This window comes from Rhinopithecus roxellana, chromosome 16 (genome assembly GCF_007565055.1).
Source record: "Rhinopithecus roxellana isolate Shanxi Qingling chromosome 16, ASM756505v1, whole genome shotgun sequence".
Classification (NCBI taxonomy): Eukaryota; Metazoa; Chordata; class Mammalia; order Primates; family Cercopithecidae; genus Rhinopithecus; species Rhinopithecus roxellana.
Genome location: NC_044564.1, coordinates 25,284,304 through 25,305,408, shown reverse-complemented (window position 1 = coordinate 25,305,408; position 21,105 = coordinate 25,284,304). Strand labels below are relative to the sequence as shown.

Here is a 21,105-nt window from a genome sequence, read left to right as displayed (position 1 = left end):
GTTTTTTAAATCATAGCCATCCTAGTGAAGTGAGATATCACTACCACGTGATATGATGTCTCTGATATTTCATTGTTGGTTTTTAAAATATATTTATTGTTTGAGACAAGGTCTCTCTCTGTCGCCTAGACTGGAGTGTAGTGGCAGATCACAGCTCACTACAACCTTGCTCTCCTGGGCTCCAGTGGTCCTTCCACACCAGCCTCCCAAATAGCTGGGACCACAGGCATACACCACCATGCCCATGGCTTAATTAACTTTTAATTAAGTTTGAAAAACTTAATTTTTAAAAGTTTTTGCAGGGCTGGGTGCGATGGCTCAAACCTGTAATCCCAGCGCTTTGGGAGGCCAAGGCGGGCAGATCACTTGAGGTCAGGAGTTTGAGACTAGCCTGGCCAAGAAGGTGAAACCCCTTCTCTACTAAAAATACAAAAAATTAGCCAGCATGGTCGTGGGCACCTGTAATCCCAGCTACTCGGGAGGCTGAGGCAAGAGAATCGCTTGAACCCAGGAGGCGGAGGTTGCAGTGAGCAAGTTTTTGTAGAGACAGGGTCTCATTATGTTGGCCAGGCTGGTCTTGAATTCCTGGGCTCAAGCAGTCCTCCTGGCTCAGCCTCCCAAAGTGCTGGGATTACAGGCAGGAGCCACCATGCCCAGCCACACTTAAATTTTTGATAGAAACATACACGCAGCCAGCCTTACACATCCACGGGTTCCATATCCATGGATTCAACCAACCACAGATTGAAAATATTCAAAGACAAATTTGTAAACAAATTACATCTGTACTGAACATGGACAAAATTTATTCTCATCATCATTTTCTAAACAATAACTATCTAGATAGCATTTACATTGTATTCGGTGTTATAAGTAATCTAGAGAAGATTTGAATTATAAAGAAGAGTGTGCATAGGTTATATGCAAATATTATACCATTTTGTATAAGAGACTTGAATATCTGTGGATTTTGATATCCAAGGGAGGTCCTGGAATCAGTCCCCCATGGACTCCAAAAGTTTGTACACCCATCTGCCTAGATGAGTGTGCCTTTCTCTCCACACCTTAAACCCTACCATTGCTATTTTTTTTAGACAGTTTTAAAGGTGAAAATTGATATTTTAATACACGTTTTCAGCTGGGCAGAGTGGGTTACACTTGTAACCCCAACATTTGGAAGGCCGAGATGGGAGGCTCATTTGAGCCCAGGAATTCGAGGTTACAATGAGCTATGTTAATGCCACTGCACTCCAGCCTGGGGGACAGAAAGAGACCCTGTCTCTTAAAAAAAAAAAAAAAAAAAAAAACTGACGGCCTGGCGTGGTGGCTGACACCTGTAATCCCAACACTTTGGGAGGCCAAGGCAGGTGGATCACCTGAGGTCAGGAGTTCAAGACCAGCCTGGCCAACATGGCAAAACCCGGTCTCTACTAAAAATACAAAAATTAGCTGGGCGTGGTGGCACACACCTGTAATCCCAGCTACTCAGGAGGCTGAGGTGGGAGAATCGCTTGAACCTGGGAGGTGGAGGTTGCTGTGAACCAAGATTGCACCACTGCACTCCAACCTGGGCAACAGAGTGAGACTCTGTCTCAAAAAAAAAGAAAAAGAAAAAAAAAGAAAGCAAAAAGGCCAGACACAGTGGCTCATTCCTATAATCTCAGCACTTTGGGAGGCCATGGGATGCGGATCACCTGAGATCAGGAGTTCAAGACCAGCTTGGACAACATAGTAAAGCCCTGCTTCTACTAAAAATACAAAAATTAGCTGGCTGTGGTGGCGGGCACCTGTAAGCCCAGCTACTTGGGAGGCTGAGGCACAACAATCACTTGAACCCGAGAGGCAGACATTGTGGTGAGCCAAGATCATGCCACTGCACTCCAGCCTGGGCAACAGAGACTCCATCTCAAAAAAAAAAAACAAAACTGCATTTACATTATTACAATTGTATTATTACTATTGTAATCTTTTAGCTTATAGTCACTCAAATATTTGTTGAATGAATGTTCATATCCTTTGCCTGTTTTTCTTTTTTCTTTTTAATTGGCCACAGCAGATGCTACATTTATGTGTGACAAGCGGTGTAACAAGAAACGGTTGTGTGGACGGCATAAATGTAATGAGATATGCTGTGTGGTAAGTGGACTTATTAGGCATAATCAGATTCCATTCATCCAGGGGCTGGGCTTCTGGAAGCCTGAGCCATGTGAAGAATGCAGCCCAGATTTAAAAGTCATAGGTATGGGCCCCTAAGCAGCAGTCAGAGAGCTCTCACAGTCCCCATAACCTCTCTACAAAGAGACAGACTGGGCCTTTTTAGCCTCACCCAGGTCAAGAAGTCAGCTAGTGGCATCTGGTAGCAACACAGAGGAAGAGAAAGAGGAAAGAGAAGGTCTCATACCCCAGAGCCCAAGACCCCTAGATGAGCACACAGTCTTCTGCAGGAGATTGTGTGTTGACCCAACACAGACTGGACTTAGCAACTTGGGCTTCAGGTTTCAGGTACTGCTTAGGTCAGGTCAGTAGGAAAAATTATTATGACATTTTTAAAAAAGATTTTTAAAAATAAAATGTTTATTTAAAGTATTTGCTTTTATGGAGCTAAATAAAGCACTAGCTGGCTATTCGTACTCTGTTATCTCATATACTCTTTTATATATTAAAAAACCAAGATAACATATATGTAATATATGACATGATAACATGTATGTATAAACGTGTATGTATATGTATGTATGTATTAGTCCATTTTCACACTGCCAATAAAGACATACCCAAGACTAGGCAAATTACAAAAGAAAGAGGATTAATGGATCTACAGTTCCAAGTGGCTGGGGAGGCCTCACAATCATGGTGGAAGGCAAGGAGAAGCAAGTCACATCTCACATGGATAGCAGCAGGCAGAGAAAGAGAGTTTGTCCAGGAAACTTGGCCTTATAAAGCCATCAAATCTCATGAGACGTATTCACTATCACGAGAACAGCACGAGAAAAACCTGCCCCCATGATTCAGTTACCTCCCACCAGGTCCCTCCCACAACATATGGGAAGTCAAGATGAGATTTGGGTGGGGACACAGCCAAACTATATCATTCTGCCCCAGGCCCCTCCCAAATTTCATGTCCTCACATTTCAAAACCAATCATGCCTTTCCAACAGTCCCCCAAAGTCTTAACCTATTTCAGCATTAACTCAAAAATCTACAGTCCAAAGTCTCATCCAAGACAAGGCAAGTCGCTTTGCCTATGAGCCCGTAAATTCAAAAGCAAATTAGTTACTTCCTAGGTACAACAGGGGTACAGGAATTGGGTATATACAGCCATTCCAAATGGGAGAAGTTGGCCAAAACAAAGAGGTACAGGCCCCATGCAAGTCCGAAATTCAGTGGGGCAGTCAAATCTTTTGTTTTTTTTTTTTTTTTTTTTTGAGACGAAGTCTTACTCTCTCCGCAATCTCCACTTACTGCAAGTTCTGCCTCCCGGGTTCACACCATTCTCCTGCCTCAGCCTCCTGAGCAGCTGGGACTGCAGGTGCCCGCCACCATGCCCAGCTAATTTTTTGTATTTTTAGTAGAGACAGGGTTTCACCATCTTAGTCAGGATGGTCTTGATCTCCTGACCTCGTGATCCACCTGCCTCGGCCTCCCAAAGTCCTGGGATTATAGGCGTGAGCCACTGTGCCCGGCCGGGCAGTCAAATCTTAAAGCTACAAAATGCTCTCCTTTGACTCCATGTCTTACATCAAGGTCACGCTGATGCAAGAAGTGGGTTCCCATGGTCTTGGACAGCTCCGCCCATGTGACTTTGCAGCATACAGCCCCCTCCCAGCTGCTTTCACAGGCTGGTGTTGAGTGTCTGTGACTTTTCCAGGCACACAGTGCAAGCTGTCAGTGGATCTCCCATTCTAGGGTCTGGAGGACAGTGACCCTCTTCTCACAGCTCCACTAGCTGGTGCCCCAGTAGGGACTCTGTGTGGGGGCTGCAACCCCACATTTCCCTTCAGCACTGCCCTAGCAGAGGTTCTCTGTGACAGCCCCACCCCTGCAGCAAACTTCTGCTCAGACATCCAGGTGTTTCCATCCATCTTCTGAAACCTAGGCAGAGGTTTCCAACGTCAGTTATTGATTTCTGTGCACCCACAGGCGCAGGACTACGTGGAAGCTGCCAAGGCTTGGTGCTTGCACTCTAAAGCCATGGCCCAAGCTCTGTGTTGGCCCCTTTCAACCACAGCTGGAGTGGCTGGGATGCAGGGCACCAAGTCCCTAGGCTGCATACAGCAGAGGGACCCTGGGGCCGGCCCACAAAATCATTTTTTCCTCCTGAGCCTCCAGGCCTGTCGTGGGAGGGGCTGCCATGAAGACCTCTGCAATGCTTTGGGAACATTTTCCCTATTGTCTCGGGGTGTTACATTTGGCTCCTAATTACTTACGCAAATTTCTGCAGTCAGCTTGAATTTCTTCTCAGAAAATAGGATTTTCTGTCACATTGGCAGGCTGCAAATTTTCCAAACTTTTATGCTTTGTTTCCCTTTTAAAACTGAATGCCTTTAACAGCACCCAAGTCACCTCTTAAATGCTTTGCTACTTAGAAATTTCTTCCACCAGATACCCTTAATCATCTTTCTCAAGTTCAAAGTTCCACAGATCTCTAGGGCGGGAGCAAAATGTTGCCACTCTGTTTGATAAAACAACAAGAGTCACCTTTGCTCCAACTCCCAACAAGTTCCTCATCTCCATCTGAGACCACCTCAGCCTGGACATTATTGTCCATATCATTATCAGCATTTTGGGCAAAGCCATTCAGCAAGTCTCTAAGAAGTTCCAAACTTTCCCACATTCTCCTATCTTCTTCTGAGCCCTCCAAACTGTTCCATCATCTGCCTGTTACCCAGTTCCAAAGTCACTTCCACATTTTCGGGTATCTTTTCAGCAGCACCCCACTCTACTGGTACCAGTTTACTGTGTTAGTCTGTTTTCACACTGCTGATAAAGACATACCCGAGACTGGGCAAGTTACAAAAGAAAGAGGTTTAATGGGCTTACAGTTCCAAGTGGCTGGGGAGGCTTCATAATCATGGTGAGAGGCAAGGAATAGCAAGTCACGTCTTAACATGGATGGCAGCAGGCAGAGAGAGGCTTATGCAGGGAAACTCGGCCTTATAAAGCCATCAGATCTCAGGAGACTTACTGTCACGAGAACAGCATGGGAAAGACCTTCCCCCCCATCATTTAGGTAACTCCTACCAGGTCCTTCCCACAACATGTGGAAATTCAAGATAAGATTTGGTTGGAGACACAGCCAAACTGTATCAGTGTGTATATACATAAACAAGATAACACAGTACCAATAGCAAGGTAATACATGTGTATGTATATATATAACATACAAAATTATTTTTGAAATTTATATATTAAAAGTGAAGAGTGATGAATTGTGCAAGTATTATAAACTAGTGTTAGAAGGCTTAAAGACTTCCTCTTATTATAAAAAAATTTACAGCCAGGCATGGTGTCTCATACCTGTAATTTGACTTGGAGGCTGAGGTGGGTGGATCTCACTTGATCCAAGGAATTCAAGGTCAGCCTTGGCAACATGGTAAAACCCCATCTCTACCAAAAATACAAAAATGCCTATCTCATAACCCGGTCTCTAAATAAATAAATAGATTTAAATGTAAAAATAAGACTGGACATGGTGGCTCATGCCTGTAATCCCAGCACTTTGGGAGGCCAAGGTGGGCAGATCACTTGAGGTCAGGAGTTCCAGACCAGACTGGCCAACGTGGTGAAACCCTGTCTCTGCTAAAAATTTAAAACTCACCTGGACATTGTGGTGGGCACCTGTAATCCCAGCTACTCAGGAAGCTGAGGTAGGAGAATTGCTTGAACCTGGGAGGTGGAGGTTGCAGTGGGCCGAGATCGCACCACCACACTCTAGCCTGGGCAACAGAGTGAGACCCTGTCTCTCTCACACAAAGACACACACACAATGTGAAAATAAAATATGTTTTTTTTAAATTTCAAACTGGCTCACTCCTGTAATCCCAGCACTTTGGGAGGCCAAGGTGGGCAGATCATGAGGCCATGAGATCGAGACCATCCTGGCTAACACGGTGAAACCTTGTCTCTACTAAAAATACAAAAAAATTAGCCAGGCACCGTGGCGGGCGCCTGTAGTCCCAGCTACTCAGGAGGCAGAGGCAGGAGAATGGTGTGAACCTGGGAGGCGGAGCTTGCAGTGAGCCGAGATCGCGCCACTGCATTCCAGCCAGGGTGACAGAGTGAGACTCCATCTCAATATATATATATATATATATATATATATCTCAAATATATGCAGAAGCAGAGAGACTAGTATAGAGAATACCATATACACAACATCCAGCTTTAGTATTGATCACCTCATGACGAATTTTGTTTTATCTTCATCCCCGCCTACTCTCCCTTTTGTGGCTATTTTGAAGGTATTTCCAGACATCATTTTGTCGATAAATGTGTAGAGCTTTGTTTTTATTAATCTTGTTGTTATTTATGGAAAATATAAAATGAAGATCATTTTATGAACAAATACAAATCTCTCTTCCCAGGATAAGGAGCACAAGTGTCCTTTGATTTGTGGGAGGAAACTCCGTTGTGGCCTTCATAGGTGTGAAGAACCTTGTCATCGTGGAAACTGCCAGACATGCTGGCAAGCCAGTGAGTGTCTTTACTATATAGTGTATTAGAAGAGTTTTTTAGAAATTCAGACATAATATACTTTGAGAGATTGATTTACTTAGAATGGTATGGATTCTTGAACTAAGCCTTTGTATTTCCAATATGTTGAGACTTTCGTTAAAGTTACTTCTAATGCTGTATTGTAGTCCCTGAAAACTTGTGATATGAGCAGTGATCCTCAGGTGGGGACTAGTTCGTTGATAGATTCCTTCTCTGCTACCTGCATCATGTTATTTACCTAGGTTCTGTCCTCAACAATCTTCTTTCTCTATATTATTAGCAGCAGTTTGCAAACTTTTTTGTTGTAGGGCTCCTTTACATTACTAAAAAGTATCCTAAAGAGCTCTTTTTATGTGAGTCATATTTATCTATATCTACCATATTAGCAATTAAAACTGAGACATTTAAAAAATAATTGATTTGTATATTTAAGAATAATATATTCATTGCATGTAATCACAAACATTTTTTAAATAACTTTTCAAAAATATAGAATGGTGGATACTTGGTTTAATAGAAGATAGCTGAATTCTCATATCTACTTCTGCATCCAATCTGTCATGATGTAGTTGAGGTATGTGAAAAAAAATCCATCCTTACACGGATAACCTTACACAGGAGAAGGGAAGAGTATTTTAAAGATGTTTTCAAATAATTACTGATATTCTTTGAAATTACACCAAAATTCAACCTCATTTCAAAAAGGACTTGACTCAGTGTTTTTGTTCTCTGTCACTAAAATTTATTGGACTTTCTTATACTTTGAATGGATCTTTTTACCCGTGCATGATTATTTTATTTTATTTTATTTTATTTTATTTATATTATTTTATTTTTATTTTATTTTATTTTTTTATTTTATTTTATTTATTTTATTTTATTTTATTTTATTTTATTTATTTTATTTTATTTATTTTATTTTATTTATTTTATTTTATTTTATTTTATTTTATTTTATTTTTTTGAGACAGAGTCTTGCTGTGTCACCCAGGCTGGAGTGCAGTGGCATGATCTTGGCTCACTGTAAGCTCTGCTTCTCAGGTTCACGCCATTTTCCTGCCTCAGCTTCCCCAGTAGCTGGGACTACAGGCGCCCGCCACCATGCCCAGCTAATTTTTTATACTTTTAGTAGAGACAGGGTTTCGCCGTGTTAGCCAGGATGGTCTTGATCTCCTGACCTCGTGATCCGCCCACCTCGGCCTCCCAGAGTGCTGAGATTACAGGCGTGAGCCACCGTGCCTGGCCCCGTGCATAATTTTATAACAGCCCACGTTGATCATTTGGAAAATAATTCTTTTTTTTTTTTTTTTTTTTTTGAGACGGAGTCTCGCTCTGTCGCCCAGGCTAGAGGGCGGTGGCCGGATCTTGGCTCACTGCAAGCTCTGCCTCCCGGGTTTACGCCATTCTCCTGCCTCAGCCTCCCGAGTAGCTGGGACCACAGGTTCCGGCCACCTCGCCCGGCTAGTTTTTTTGTATTTTTTAGTAGAGACAGGGTTTCACCATGTTAGCCAGGATGGTCTCCATCTCCTGACCTCGTGATCCGCCCACCTCAGCCTCCCAAAGTGCTGGGACCAGAGGCTTGAGCCACTGCGCCCGGCCCGGAAAATAATTCTTATGTGATCTTTGAAATGTTGATAACTTTCCTGTTATAATATTAAAAACTCAGTCATTAATGTAATTTCCAGTCTAGAAATATGTTGGGAAAAGTATTGGGAAGTTGTCAGGGTCATAGTAGTAAATGCAATTTCATATCTGTGCATGCCTCTTTCACCAACTTAGTTTTAATAAAATAAAAGTTTAATTAAAAAAAAAAAAACCTCCTTTAAAAAAAGTAGCACCTCCAAAGATTCTCCGCTGAAACTACAAGCAAAAATGTGTGTGTGCATGTGTGTGTGTGTGTGTGTGTAAATATGTATGTGCACATCCCAAACTCAGAAAGGATTCTTTTGTTTTACCTGCTGCTCCACCAGGTTTTGATGAATTAACCTGCCATTGTGGTGCATCAGTGATTTACCCTCCAGTTCCCTGTGGTACTAGGCCCCCTGAATGTACCCAAACCTGCGCTAGAGTCCATGAATGTGACCATCCAGGTGAGTAGCATCTTGTCTTCACACTTCAGCCTGCTCACACCGTGTCATTTAGGATCCTGCTGTGTAACTGTCTTTGCTGCTCTAAAGTCATGGTGTGATGGCTGCCCCTTGCTCCCATGCTCAGGGGCTGCTTCTGTGAACGTGGGTCTGTAATCTGGGCCACAGCTTGGAATCACACCTGAATTCTCATATCTACTTCTGCATCCAGTCCATCGTGATATAGTTGGTTTACTCCATTGGTTTACTCTAGGGATGTCAAAGATACCTAAAAAGGTTGGAAGACACCGCAGCTGATCTTATCTCTCAAGAACTTTTACTTCTTTGTGGTCTCCACTTTGGTGCGTATTTTGAAATTTAGCGTCTTTTTACAAAATTAAAAGTGACTTTTTTGTTGTTATAGAAGCAATATGTATTTATCCTATTAAAATTAAGAAAATAGGCCGGGCGCGGTGGCTCAAGCCTGTAATCCCAGCACTTTGGGAGGCCGAGACGGGCGGATCACGAGGTCAGGAGTTCGAGACCATCCTGGCTAACACGGTGAAACCCCGTCTCTACTAAAAAATACAAAAAACTAGCCAGGCGAGGTGGCAGGCGCCTGTAGTCCCAGCTACTCGGGAGGCTGAGGCAGGAGAATGGCGTGAACCCAGGAGGCGGAGCTTGCAGTGAGCTGAGGTCCGGCCACTGCACTCCAGCCTGGGCGACAGAGCGAGACTCCGTCTCAAAAAAAAAAAGAAAATAGAGGCCAGGGCCAGGCGCAGTGGCTCATGCCTGTAATCCCAGCACTTTGGGAGACCAAGGAGGGGGCAGATCATGAGGTCAAGAGTTCGAGACCATCCTGCCCAACATGGTAAAACCCCGTCTCTACTAAAAATACAAAAATTAGCCAGGCGTGTTGGTATGTGCCTGTGGTCCCAGCTACTCAGGAGGCTGAGACAGGAGAATCGCTTGAACCTGCGGGGCAGAGGTTGCAGTAAGCTGAGATGGCACCACTGCACTCCAGCCTAGTGACAGACCAATACTCTGTCTCAAAAAAGAAAATAGAGGCCAGGCACAGTGGCTCGTGCCTGTAATCCTAGCACTTTGGGAGGCTGAGGTGGGCAGGTCACTTGAGGTCAGGAGTTCGAGACCACCCTGGCCAACATGGTGAAACCCTGTTTCTACTAAAAATACAAAAGTTAGCCAGGCATTGTGGCAGGTACCTGTAATCTCAGCTACTCGGGAGGCTGAGACAGGAGAATTGCTTGAATCAGGGAGGCAGAGGTTGCAGTGAGCCAAGATTGTGCTACTGCACTTCAGCCTGGGCAACAGAGTGAGACTCCATCTCAAAAAAAAAAAAAAATAGAAAAAAAAGGCCAGGTGCAGTGACTCACGCCTCTCTTTGGGAAGCCGAGGCAGGTGGATCACCTGAGGTCAGAAGGTTGAGACTAGTCTGGCCAACATGGTAAAACCCTGTCTCTACTAAAAATACAAAACTTAGCCTGGCATGGTGGCGGATGCCTATAATCCCAGCTACTTGGGAGGCTGAGGCAAGAGAATCACTTGAACCCAGGAGGCAGAGGTTGCAGTGAGCCGAGACTGCGCCATTGCACGCTAGCCTGGGTAACAAAGTGAGACTCTGACTCAAAAAAATAAAATAAAATAAAAAGTTTGAAATTAAATAATCTATTATGTGTCACCTCCTAAGAATTATACCTTACATGTATTTCTCAGGGTCTTTTGCCATGTGCAAATATATATGTTTGCATTTTTTCCCCAAAATAAAAGTGGGATCTTACTGAACTGAATGCTTTTAACTAGCTTTTTTTCCTCTCTTATTATTATATGTTTAATCTGTCGCCTTGTCTGTATTTTTTTTTAATATAAATTTTTAATGGCAGTTGAGTGTCCTGTTACATGGATGGTCCATAACTTATTCAGTCAGTCTTGTGTTGCTGGACATTTCAGTGTTTCCAGTTTTTCTCTGATAAACTGCTCAGATACCAGGCCAACAACAACTTGACATCACTCAGTTTCTGTATCTGTCAAGTCCAAGTCTAGTTGCTGGCTTTCCTCTATCACCATACTGGGCCCATAATTTCATTTTACCAAATACCAGAGGCAAACCTGAAATAATTCAGGGGACCAGATTTGATACCCACAGTTAGCCTGGCAATATGATTCAGACTTAAAACTAGAAAACCAGCTCTTGATTTTTTAAGTTAATGGAGTAAAACAGAACTTAAATTCTTTTCTTTTTTTTTTTTTTTGAGACGGAGTCTCACTCTGTCACCCAGGCATGAGTGCAGTGGTCGGATCTCAGTTCACTGCAGTCTCCGCTCCCGGGTTTACACCATTCTCCTGCCTCAGCCTCCCGAGTAGCTGGGACTACAGGCGCCCGCCACCTCGCCTGGCTAGTTTTTTGTATTTTTTAGTAGAGACAGGGTTTCACCATGTTAGCCAGGATGGTCTCGATCTCCTGACCTCGTGATCCGCCCGTCTCGGCCTCCCAAAGTGCTGGGATTACAGGCTTGAGCTACCGCGCCCGGCCTTAAATTCTTCATTAAGTGGAATGTTCCCTCCTTCCTTGGGAATCTTAGGATAGTCCTCCCAGCATAGTTTGAAAGCTCCTCCTGTGGCATTCATACCAGCATGAAGTACATGCCCAGGCCAGTCCCCACCCGTTCCCTCCTTTACACTTACTTGCAGGTGTTACAGATGAAGCCCAAATCCTGCTGGGCAAGATCCATAGTAAGAACTTCACCATTTGTGAATTGTGTTGTTTTAGCCTATTTTGTTCCCCATTCATTTCCATTTTCTTTAAGTGTTTACTGTATTTCTAACATGGTGTCAGACACAGAGGGAACTTCAGAGGAAGAGAAAAATACCCCGTGACCATGAGGTTCTTACGTTCTCCCTGCGAGGAGGAGAATGGTTGTTCAATACACATGATACAACCACCCTTCACATGCAGATGGGCTAAATAATGTGGCAGCAACCCATCTGTGTAGGAACTGAGACACCAGGAAGTGTGAGGGAGCTCAGGCTAGAGTGTAGTCAGCCAAGGAAAGCTTCATTGTAGGAGGTGAGTTTTGATGAACTTCCCCTTATAAGCAGTAATGAAATTGGAAGGAATCAGCGGAAGCATTTTAGATGGAATTAATAGCAAAGATATCTAAGCAGAAGTGAGCAGTTGCTGTTAAGGTAGGGCCAAAAGAATGACATAGTAGAATTGGATGGACCACATGGCTGTGCTGTAAGAGATGAGATGAGAAAGCTGCCTCCTCTGCTTCTGTTTGGGCATGTCTCTTCCGCCTTGGTTGGGTTTCTTTTTCTCACTCATGCTTGTCCTTCAACACTTTAACATAAAGTCAGGTACTTTTTACTTTCCTGTGACCATTTTTTAAAAGTACTCCCAGTTTCTGAATGTAAAAGTTTCATGCCGTATGCCATTTATGTGATGTATAATGGTTTATGTGGCTTTATTTCGAAAGTATTCCTAAAGTTACCTTTCTCTTTCTGCAGTATATCATTCTTGTCATAGTGAAGAGAAGTGTCCCCCTTGCACTTTCCTAACTCAGAAGTGGTGCATGGGCAAGCATGAGGTAAGTTTTCTCTCTCAAGTGCTCATTGTTCCAGGCAGAGCTTCATGGTTTTAGTACTTAAGAATTGTTAGTCTCATTGTTTCTCAAAGTAAATACATTCAGAAGTAGAAGCTTTCCATTGCTTAAAAATTTTTTCTTAAGATGTAATTTGCATACATCAGAATTTACCCTTTTTATTGTACAGATCCATGAGTTTTAACAAAAGCATACATACCATCAAACCACTACCACAATCAAGATGTAGAACAGTTCAGTCACCCCCAAACATCCTTCATGCCCCTGTGTATTCAGTGTCCCCAATTCCAGTCCCTGAAAACCAATGATCTGTTGTCTGTTCCAATCATTTTACTTTAAAACACCAATTTTTTGTTTTTAATAACCACTTTATTCCTGCAAAAATGGCAGTAATCAAAAAATAATAGATGTTGGCGTGGATGTGGTGAAAAGGGAACACTTTTACACTGCTGGTGGGAATGTAAACTAGTACAACCACTGTGGAAAACTGGCGATTCCTTAAAGAACTAAAAGTAGATTTACCGTTTGATCCAGCAGTCCCACTACTGGGCGTCTACCCAGAAGAAAAGAAGTCATTATACGAAAAAGATACCTGCACACGCATGTTTATAGCGGCACAATTCACAATTACAAAAATGTGGAACCAGCCCAACTGCCCATCAATCAACAAGTGGATAAAGAAATTGTGGTGTATATATATATATATACACGTACCATGGAATACTACTCAGCCAGGAACGAAATAATGGCATTCACAGCAACCTGGATGGATTTGGAGACCGTTATTCTAAGTGAAGTAACTCAGGAATGGAAAACCAAACATTGTATGTTTTCACTCATAAGTGGGAGCTAAGCTATGAGGACGCAAAGGCATGAGAATGATACAGTGGACTTTGGGGACTCTAGGGAAAGGATGGGAGGCGGGTGAGGGATATAAAAAACTACACACTGGGGCCGAGCATGGTGGCTCATGCCTAGAATCCCAGCACTTTGGGAGGACGAGGCAGGCAGATTACGAGGTCAGGAGTTCGAGACCAACCTGGCCAACATGGTGAGACCCCATCTCTACTAAAAAAAATTAGCTGGGCATGGTGGTGCATCCCTGTAATCCCAGCTACTTGGGAGGCTGAGGCAGGAGAATTGCTTGAACTTGGGAGGCAGACGTTGCAGTGAGCCAAGATTGTGCCACTTGCACTCCAGCCTGGGCAACAGAGCAAGACTCCGTCTCGAAAAAAAAATAAATAAATTTTAAAAACTACACATTGGGTACAATGTACACTCCTCAGGTGATGGGTGCACCAAAATCTCAGAAATCACTACTAAGGAACTTATCCATGTAGCCAGACACCACCTGTTCCCCAAGAACTACTGAAATAAGAAAAAGGAAAAAAAAAAAATCACTGATCATAGGTCACCATAACAGATAGAATAATGAAAAATTCTGAGATGTTGCGAGAATTACCAAAATGTGACGCAGACATGAAATGAGCATGTGCTGTTGGAAAAGTGGAACAGATAGACTTGCTGGACACAGGGTTGCCACAAACTTGCAATTTGTAAAAAATGTGATATCTATGAAATGCAATAAAGTGAAGTCCTATTAAAAAAATGCATATTTATTGTACAGTTGAAAAGATTTAATTCTGCTACTGAGAACGAAATACTCTAACATTCTGGCATATAAACCACCAGACATGTGATACACATTTTTCCTTGCTCTGATTAAGATGATACTGTTTTCTACATTCCAACTGTCTTATACCAAAAAAAAAAAAAAGATACTGTTTTGTAACCTGCTTATTTTGCGTCATGATGTATTGGCCAACATTTCATGAAACTCTCTTGACATCTATAACAACATGCCATATTCTTTTATCTTCATGGACGTATATTCCTCCGCTGATTTCCTGTGGGTGGTTCTCAAGTCCTTGGTATTTATTCTTTTCTATGTATCTCACCTTTTCCAGTTTATCCATTCTAAAACATCAGTGTGTTATCTTTGTGTTGATGGCTTATTCAGACTTCATTCAACAGAGAATGAGTATGAGTACCTACTATGTGCTAGGTAACAGGCTAGGTTTGGGTGATTTGAAAGTGAACGAGACTAACCCTTGCCCTTATGAAGCCTTCACTTTGGGTCGGGAGGCAGGCATGAAAACAGACAATAGCAGTAATGTGGGAAATACAGAGGGCTAAGGAGGATAGAAGGGCTCTCCAGGTATTTTGCAAGAATTAACTTCCTAAAGGGTAGCGAGAAGAAAGTAATGTGGAGAGGATGACAGGGCAGAGCATCAGCGAAAATTATCCCCATTGCCCTGGTAGTAGAATACGTAAGTGTTTAATGATTGAGAACTACATTCCACCAAAATATGGATTCCAGTGCGATGGGAAGCATATATGTCCTAGATGTTGGAGGTATCTTCAAGGGAGAAGTTGTGTGTCACTGCAGTAGAAGTACATCCCTCATTTCGAGGGTTCATGAAAGAATTTGAGTGAATATATAAGACTAGCCTTTGGTCCTACAAGAGTAAAATTTCAGCAGCTTTTTCCTATGGTGAGGAAGCCTGGGAACAGGCCATTTTTCAAGAAAAAAAAATGAGTTGGGGTTTCCATGGCCTGTTTTCTCTAAATTTTTTAAAGGACAGGACTGCCTGAAGTTGTGGAGACCATGAGTTGGGAGACATGAGGAGAGTTAAGTATTTAATTGCAGAAAACAGCCTTCTAGCCTGGGCAACCAGTGGGATCCTGACTACAATAATACAAAAATTAGCTGGATTTAGTGGCATGCCTGTATGCCCAGCTACTTGGAAGGCTAAGGCAGGAGGATCACTTGAACCCAGGAGTTTAAGGCTGCAGTGAGCCATGATTGTGCCACTGCCCTCCAGCCTGGGCAACAGAGCAAAATTCTGCCTCAAAAAAAAGCAAAACAGGCTGGGCACAGTGGCTCACGCCTGTAATCCCAACACTTTGGTAGGCTGAGGCAAGTGGATCACGATCACCTGAGATCAGCAGTTTGAGACCAGCCTGGCCAACATAGTGAAACCCTGTCTCTACTAAAAATACAAAAATTAGCTGGGCATGGTGGCACACACCTGTAGTCCCAGCTACTTGGGAGGCTGAGGCAGGAGAACCGCTTGAACCTGAGAGGTGGAGGTTGCAGTGAGCTGAGATCGCGCCATTGCACTCCAGCCTGGGCGACAGAGGAAGACCATCTTTAAAAAAAAAAAGCAAAATCAAACAAAAAAATGGCCCTCAGTCTCAGAACCCTGGGCCAAGGTTGCCTTCCACCCCCGCGTCTATAAGAGTTAGTCTATTGACTTTGCTTTAGCAGTTCAGAAAGGAGGGAAAAGATCATCTGCCCCTCCCAGTTAGTCATAGCATTTTCAAGCACTCCCTAGTTATCTAGTTACATTTGTTTGTTGTCACTTTGGAAAGTTTATGTCCCAGATCACATTTTTGGCTTCTGCTACAAATCCTTTTGAGTCATAACAGAGATTATTAAATAAAGTTAAGGTTTGTTTTCTTCATCTCAAACTAACCTTTCAGACTTTGAAAATCAAAGTGATTTTTTTCCAGATAAATAGAGCTTTTTTAAAAATACAGCTTTTAAGCCGGATGTAGTGGCATGTACCTATGGTCCCAGCTAATCAGAAGACTAAGGCAGGAGGCTCACTTGAGCCCAGAAGTTCAAGTCCAGCTTAGGCAACATAGTGAGACCCTGTCTCTAAAAATTAAAATAATAATAATTCTTATTTTAAAAACTGGGCTGAGTGTGGTGGTTCACGCCTGTAATCCCAGCACTTTGGGAGGCTGAGGCAAGTGGATCGCTTGAAGTCAGGAGTTCAAGACCAGCCGCCTGGCCAACATGGCGAAACCCAGTCTCTACTGAAAATACAAAAATTAGCTGGTCATGGTATTACACACCTGTAATCCCAGCTACTCGGGAGTCTGAGGCTGGAGAATCCCTTGAACCCTGGAGGTGGAGGTTGCACTGAGCCCCGAGATGGGCGCCACTATACTCCATCCTGGGCAACAGAGTGAGACTTCCTCTCAAAATAAATAAATACAAACCATTATTGCCAGATGCAGTGCCTCACACCTGTAATCTCAGCACTTTGGGAGGCCTAGGCAGGTGGATTGCTTCCGCTCAGGAGTTCGAGACCAGCCTGGGCAACATGGTGAAACCCCATCTCTTAAAAAAAAAAAATACAAAAATTATCCAGGCATGGTGGCATGCACCTGCAATTCCAGCTACTTGGGAGACTGAGGTGGGAGAATCACGTGAGCCCCAGGAAAGTCATAATCATGCCATTACACTCCAGCCTGGGCGACAGAGTAAAACCCTTTATCAGAAAAACAAAAACAAACAAAAAAAAAACCTGCTATAAGCTCAGAAATGTTTTAAGAGAAAGTTAAAACTCACCCCAAATCCCATATGGAGATGAGAATCTGACTACTTCTGTCTCTCCTAGTTTCGGAGCAACATCCCCTGTCACCTGGTTGATATCTCTTGCGGATTACCCTGCAGTGCCACGCTACCATGTGGGATGCACAAATGTCAGAGACTCTGTCACAAAGGGGAGTGTCTTGTGGATGAGGCCTGCAAGCAGCCCTGCACCACCCCCAGAGCTGACTGTGGTCACCCATGTATGGCACCCTGCCATACCAGCTCACCCTGCCCTGTGACTGCTTGTAAAGCCAAGGTGGGTATTTCTGGCCACAGATGGAGCATTGACTGTGGTTCTGAGGCTACTAGTGAGTCCAGAACTGTCTACAGTAGCCCCTGGGCATGCATCTTAATCAGGGGTCATTGGTTGCCAAAAACCACAAGTTAGAGAAAGGTAGAGTCAGTCACACAGGTTTCTGCCTGCCAAACTTGGTATGGCCTTTTGATTCAGCAGGTACCCACTGCCACCAGACTACAGTCTGTGTCTCCCTTGGATCAGATTCTCAATAGACACTGATTGTTTACTCCATTTATTTAATAAATGTATAAATGTCTTTTGTGCAAGACGTAGTATGAGGTGCTAGGGATAAATTAGTGAACAAGAGACACATGGTTCCTCACTACCTGATGGGACAGATATTCAGTTATTGCTTAGATAACTAACTATGGCTGTGGTGTCATGAGGGAGTAGTTTAAGCCTTGTGGAGGGGCTATGAGAGCAGGTAAATGGGAGTTTTAGCCTGGTCTAAAGGATCAAGTGTGGCCACCTTGAGGAGGTGGAGTTGGCTAGGCCAGTTGGGCCTAGGGCAAGCGTCTGTCTCTGATGATAAAAACTTCATCCTAGGCCTGCCCCTTCAGCCAGGATGAAGAGCAGAGGTGGTTTCCAAAAGGGGGCATTGTGGATGGGGCACTTCTAGCATGTCAGCAACTGTGTCAGTTTGCATGTGTGGTTAGCTTCTTCCAGCTTGGAGCGTGGCCACCCACTGACTCTCTAGTCTCTGCTATGGTTTAAGAGAGGATTTAAGAGTGAAAACTGCTTTATTCACATGGTTCCAGTGCGCTAAAAGTCGTTCCATGTCATCTGACTTCAGGTAGAGCTACAGTGTGAATGTGGACGAAGAAAAGAGATGGTGATTTGCTCTGAAGCATCTAGTACTTATCAAAGGTTAGTGTTACTTAAATGTTAACAACTGGTGACCTAGGTGAAACAGATACCTGTGTTTTGTTTTGTTTTTAAAGCTAATCAAGTGAATCAGTGGGAGTGGAGAAGAAACAAGTCTGTAACTGGTTGTGATCAGTTGTAAACACCACTGCACAGATACATGTGTTTATCATAGTATCCTTGCACCTTTTCTAAAGGCTGGAAAGGTTTTTTTGTTTGTTTTGTTTTGTTTTATTGAGAGGGGTCTAGCCCTGTTTCCCAGGCTGGTCTCCTACCTCGGCCCCTCAAAGTGCTGGGATCACAGGAGTGAGCCACCACACCTGGCTAGAAAGTTTCTTACATATATTTTTAAGAATCTAGTTTCTCCAGTTCAAAGAAAAAGTGCTGCTTTATGTACCTTTTCTTCCCTAACTTTAGTGTGTAAAATAACTTTTAAATTTTTCCACTTCCTCCTTCCTCTTTCTCTTTTTCTCTCTTTTGGTCATATTACATTGTGAGATAAGAAGGGAAGATGTCCTGAAGTTAGGTGAATTGCTTTCACATCCCACCATTTGTCATTGGCACAGCCAGGGCTAAGCCCTGTGCCCTTCTGGTGTGAGGGTTTCTTTTTTTTTTTTTTTGAGACGGAGTCTCGCTCTCTTGCCCAGACTGGAGTGCAGTGGCTGGATCTCAGCTCACTGCAAGCTCCGCCTCCAGGGTTTATGCCATTCTCCTGCGTCAGCCTCCCAAGTAGCTGGGACTACAGGCACCTGCCACCTCGCCCGGCCAGTTTTTTGTATTTTTTAGCAGAGACGGGGTTTCACCGTGTTAGCCAGGATGGTCTCGATCTCCTGACCTCGTGATCCGCCCTTCTCGGCCTCCCAAAGTGCTGGGATTACAGGCTTGAGCCACCGCACCCGGCCGTTGTGAGGGTTTCTAATTGTTCTGTGAGGTATCTCTGCAGCTTCCTGAAGTCTTGGGACCTGTGTAGCCATATAGGGATCTGAGTGCTGAGATGGAGATGTTAGAGAATGAATGGTTTTATATATATGTATAATATATAATATGTATTATAATTTATATATCATATATATATATGGTTAGATGGGGAGAGGTGCCATGGATATAGGACTTTAAGAGGATGCACACATCAGATTGGCTGTGTTTGAATACCTACTAAGTGCCAAGTGTTGCTCTAGGGAATACTGAGGGTTTGAGTCACCTCTTCGCTTCCCATGTAGCTGCTTTGAATATAATTGAAGAGATATGACATAGATATGTCGGTAGTTCATAGTAGCCGGGCTTCCAAGGCCACACCAGTTTTCATGTGATAGATTTGCTTTTTTTTTGAAATGGAGTTTCGCTCTTGTTGCCCAGGCTAGAGTGCAATAGGGTGATCTCAGCTCACTGCAACCTCCACCTCCCAGGTTCAAGTGATTCTCCTGCCTCAGCCTCCTGAGTAGCAGGAATCACAGGAGCCTGCTACCATGCCCGGCTAATTTTTTGTATTTTTAGTAGAGATGGGGTTTCCCCATATTGGCCAGGCTGGTCTTGAACTCCTGACTTCAGGTGAGCCACCTGCCTCAGTTTCCCAAAGTGCTGGGATTACAGGCATGAGCCACCACACCCGGCCTAGATTTGCTTTTGAAGAGGTCTTCTGTATCCCAAGTATAAGGAGGTTCTTGTGAAACTGCAATGCCTCTTTTTCCCTTTCTTTTTTATATTTCAGAATAGCTGCAATTTCCATGGCCTCTAAGATAACAGACATGCAGCTTGGAGGTTCAGTGGAGATCAGCAAGTTAATTACCAAAAAGGAAGTTCATCAAGCCAGGTAATTTTTAAAATGCATATATGTGCCTCTTTCTTCAATTAGACTTCAATTAGAGGACAGGGATTATTCATTTATCTCAGTACTTCATAGTAGAGCCTTGCATACATAATAAGTATTCAATAGACAATTTGATGTTGAGACATCCGTTCCATCCCCAATGCATCCTACTCAGGAGATAGCTAAGACTAGAGGAGACTTTTCCAGGCCTCACAGTAACCAAAGGAAGCAGAGACCTATATGTGTTTACCTTAACCCATATGAGAATAGAGAACCCAGAGTGATGACTGTCTCTGGAGTGGGAGATTGGGCTGTTAAGAGGGGCACCTGTGGAGCATTTGGGGCTGAGCAGCCAGGAAACACTCTGAGGCCACTGGAGGACTCCTAGGCCCCATAACAGAGAGGCCATCCCACCTGTCCTTGAGAGGGACCTCATCCAGCCATCCCTGGATTGGGGTCCCTGGGGAAATGGTATTTTTAGGGCAAGGGTACTAACGGTAACTGAAGAGCAGGTGGCCTCACAGGCTGCTTCCTGGCCTGAGGGAATGTTCTTTGGCAAGAGTCAGCTGTGCTTCCAGGTTGACTGAGACTTTCTTTTCTTGCTGGATAAGAGCTGTACAGCCAGTACTCTGATTTTATTTTATTTTTTTTCATTTGCTTATCCAGGCTGGAGTGTGATGAGGAGTGTTCAGCCTTGGAAAGGAAAAAGTAAGTAGTTTCAGTTGCTTTTTTAATCTCCTTGCCCTTGAGCTCTGTGAAATTAATGGAAGGGAGCAACCCTTCAAACATCAAGACATTCACTCAGCACTGCGCTGCATCTTTTACTGTTATCAAAGAGCAAGAGAAATGCCGTTACCAAGAATTGAATTGTCTTAAGGATAATCACTCAGGTGATTTTAGTATATTGAGAAACATGAGCTGTGTGGTTTTGGGCATGATATAAACATCATACCAAGCATACTTGTTCAGGGACTGGCCAGCTTCCTGACTCAGAGAAAAGAGGTTTAAAACAATGTTTAGTGAACTTTTCATTGAAGTTTAGCATACATAGTGAAGATTGGAAGTGTGCAGATCAGTGAATCGTCACTAAATGAATACAGTTGTGTAATTAAGCACTCAGGTGAAAAGATAATTACCAGAACTGTCCCTTGTACTCTACATAAACGTAAAACCTCTATCCTAACTTCTCTTTAGATTAGTTTTTGAACTTTATGTAGGTGATGAAATCATGTAGTTTGTATTATTTTTGTCTGGCTTCTTTCATTACATTTTTGTGACATTCACTCCTG

The 21,105-nt window shown here is 43.4% G+C and overlaps 1 protein-coding gene across 7 annotated transcripts in view; it reads left to right on the top strand.

The window, feature by feature from the left end:
- Positions 1-21,105, top strand: part of NFX1 (nuclear transcription factor, X-box binding 1) — an 85,620-nt gene that overhangs the window by 46,493 nt on the left and 18,022 nt on the right. For 3 of the 7 annotated variants that reach the window (XM_010385746.2, XM_030919797.1, XM_030919800.1), the window contains 8 exons: positions 2,054-2,136; positions 6,585-6,693; positions 8,685-8,804; positions 12,306-12,385; positions 16,873-17,103; positions 17,939-18,012; positions 19,718-19,819; positions 20,483-20,524. In XM_010385746.2, the coding sequence (XP_010384048.1) occupies positions 2,054-2,136; positions 6,585-6,693; positions 8,685-8,804; positions 12,306-12,385; positions 16,873-17,103; positions 17,939-18,012; positions 19,718-19,819; positions 20,483-20,524 (841 nt within the window). Of the gene's footprint in view, positions 1-2,053; positions 2,137-6,584; positions 6,694-8,684; positions 8,805-12,305; positions 12,386-12,934; positions 14,002-16,872; positions 17,104-17,938; positions 18,013-19,717; positions 19,820-20,482; positions 20,525-21,105 lie in introns of those variants that run through there. The other 4 variants (XM_010385747.2, XM_030919798.1, XM_030919799.1 and 1 more) reach the window with 3 other exon arrangements.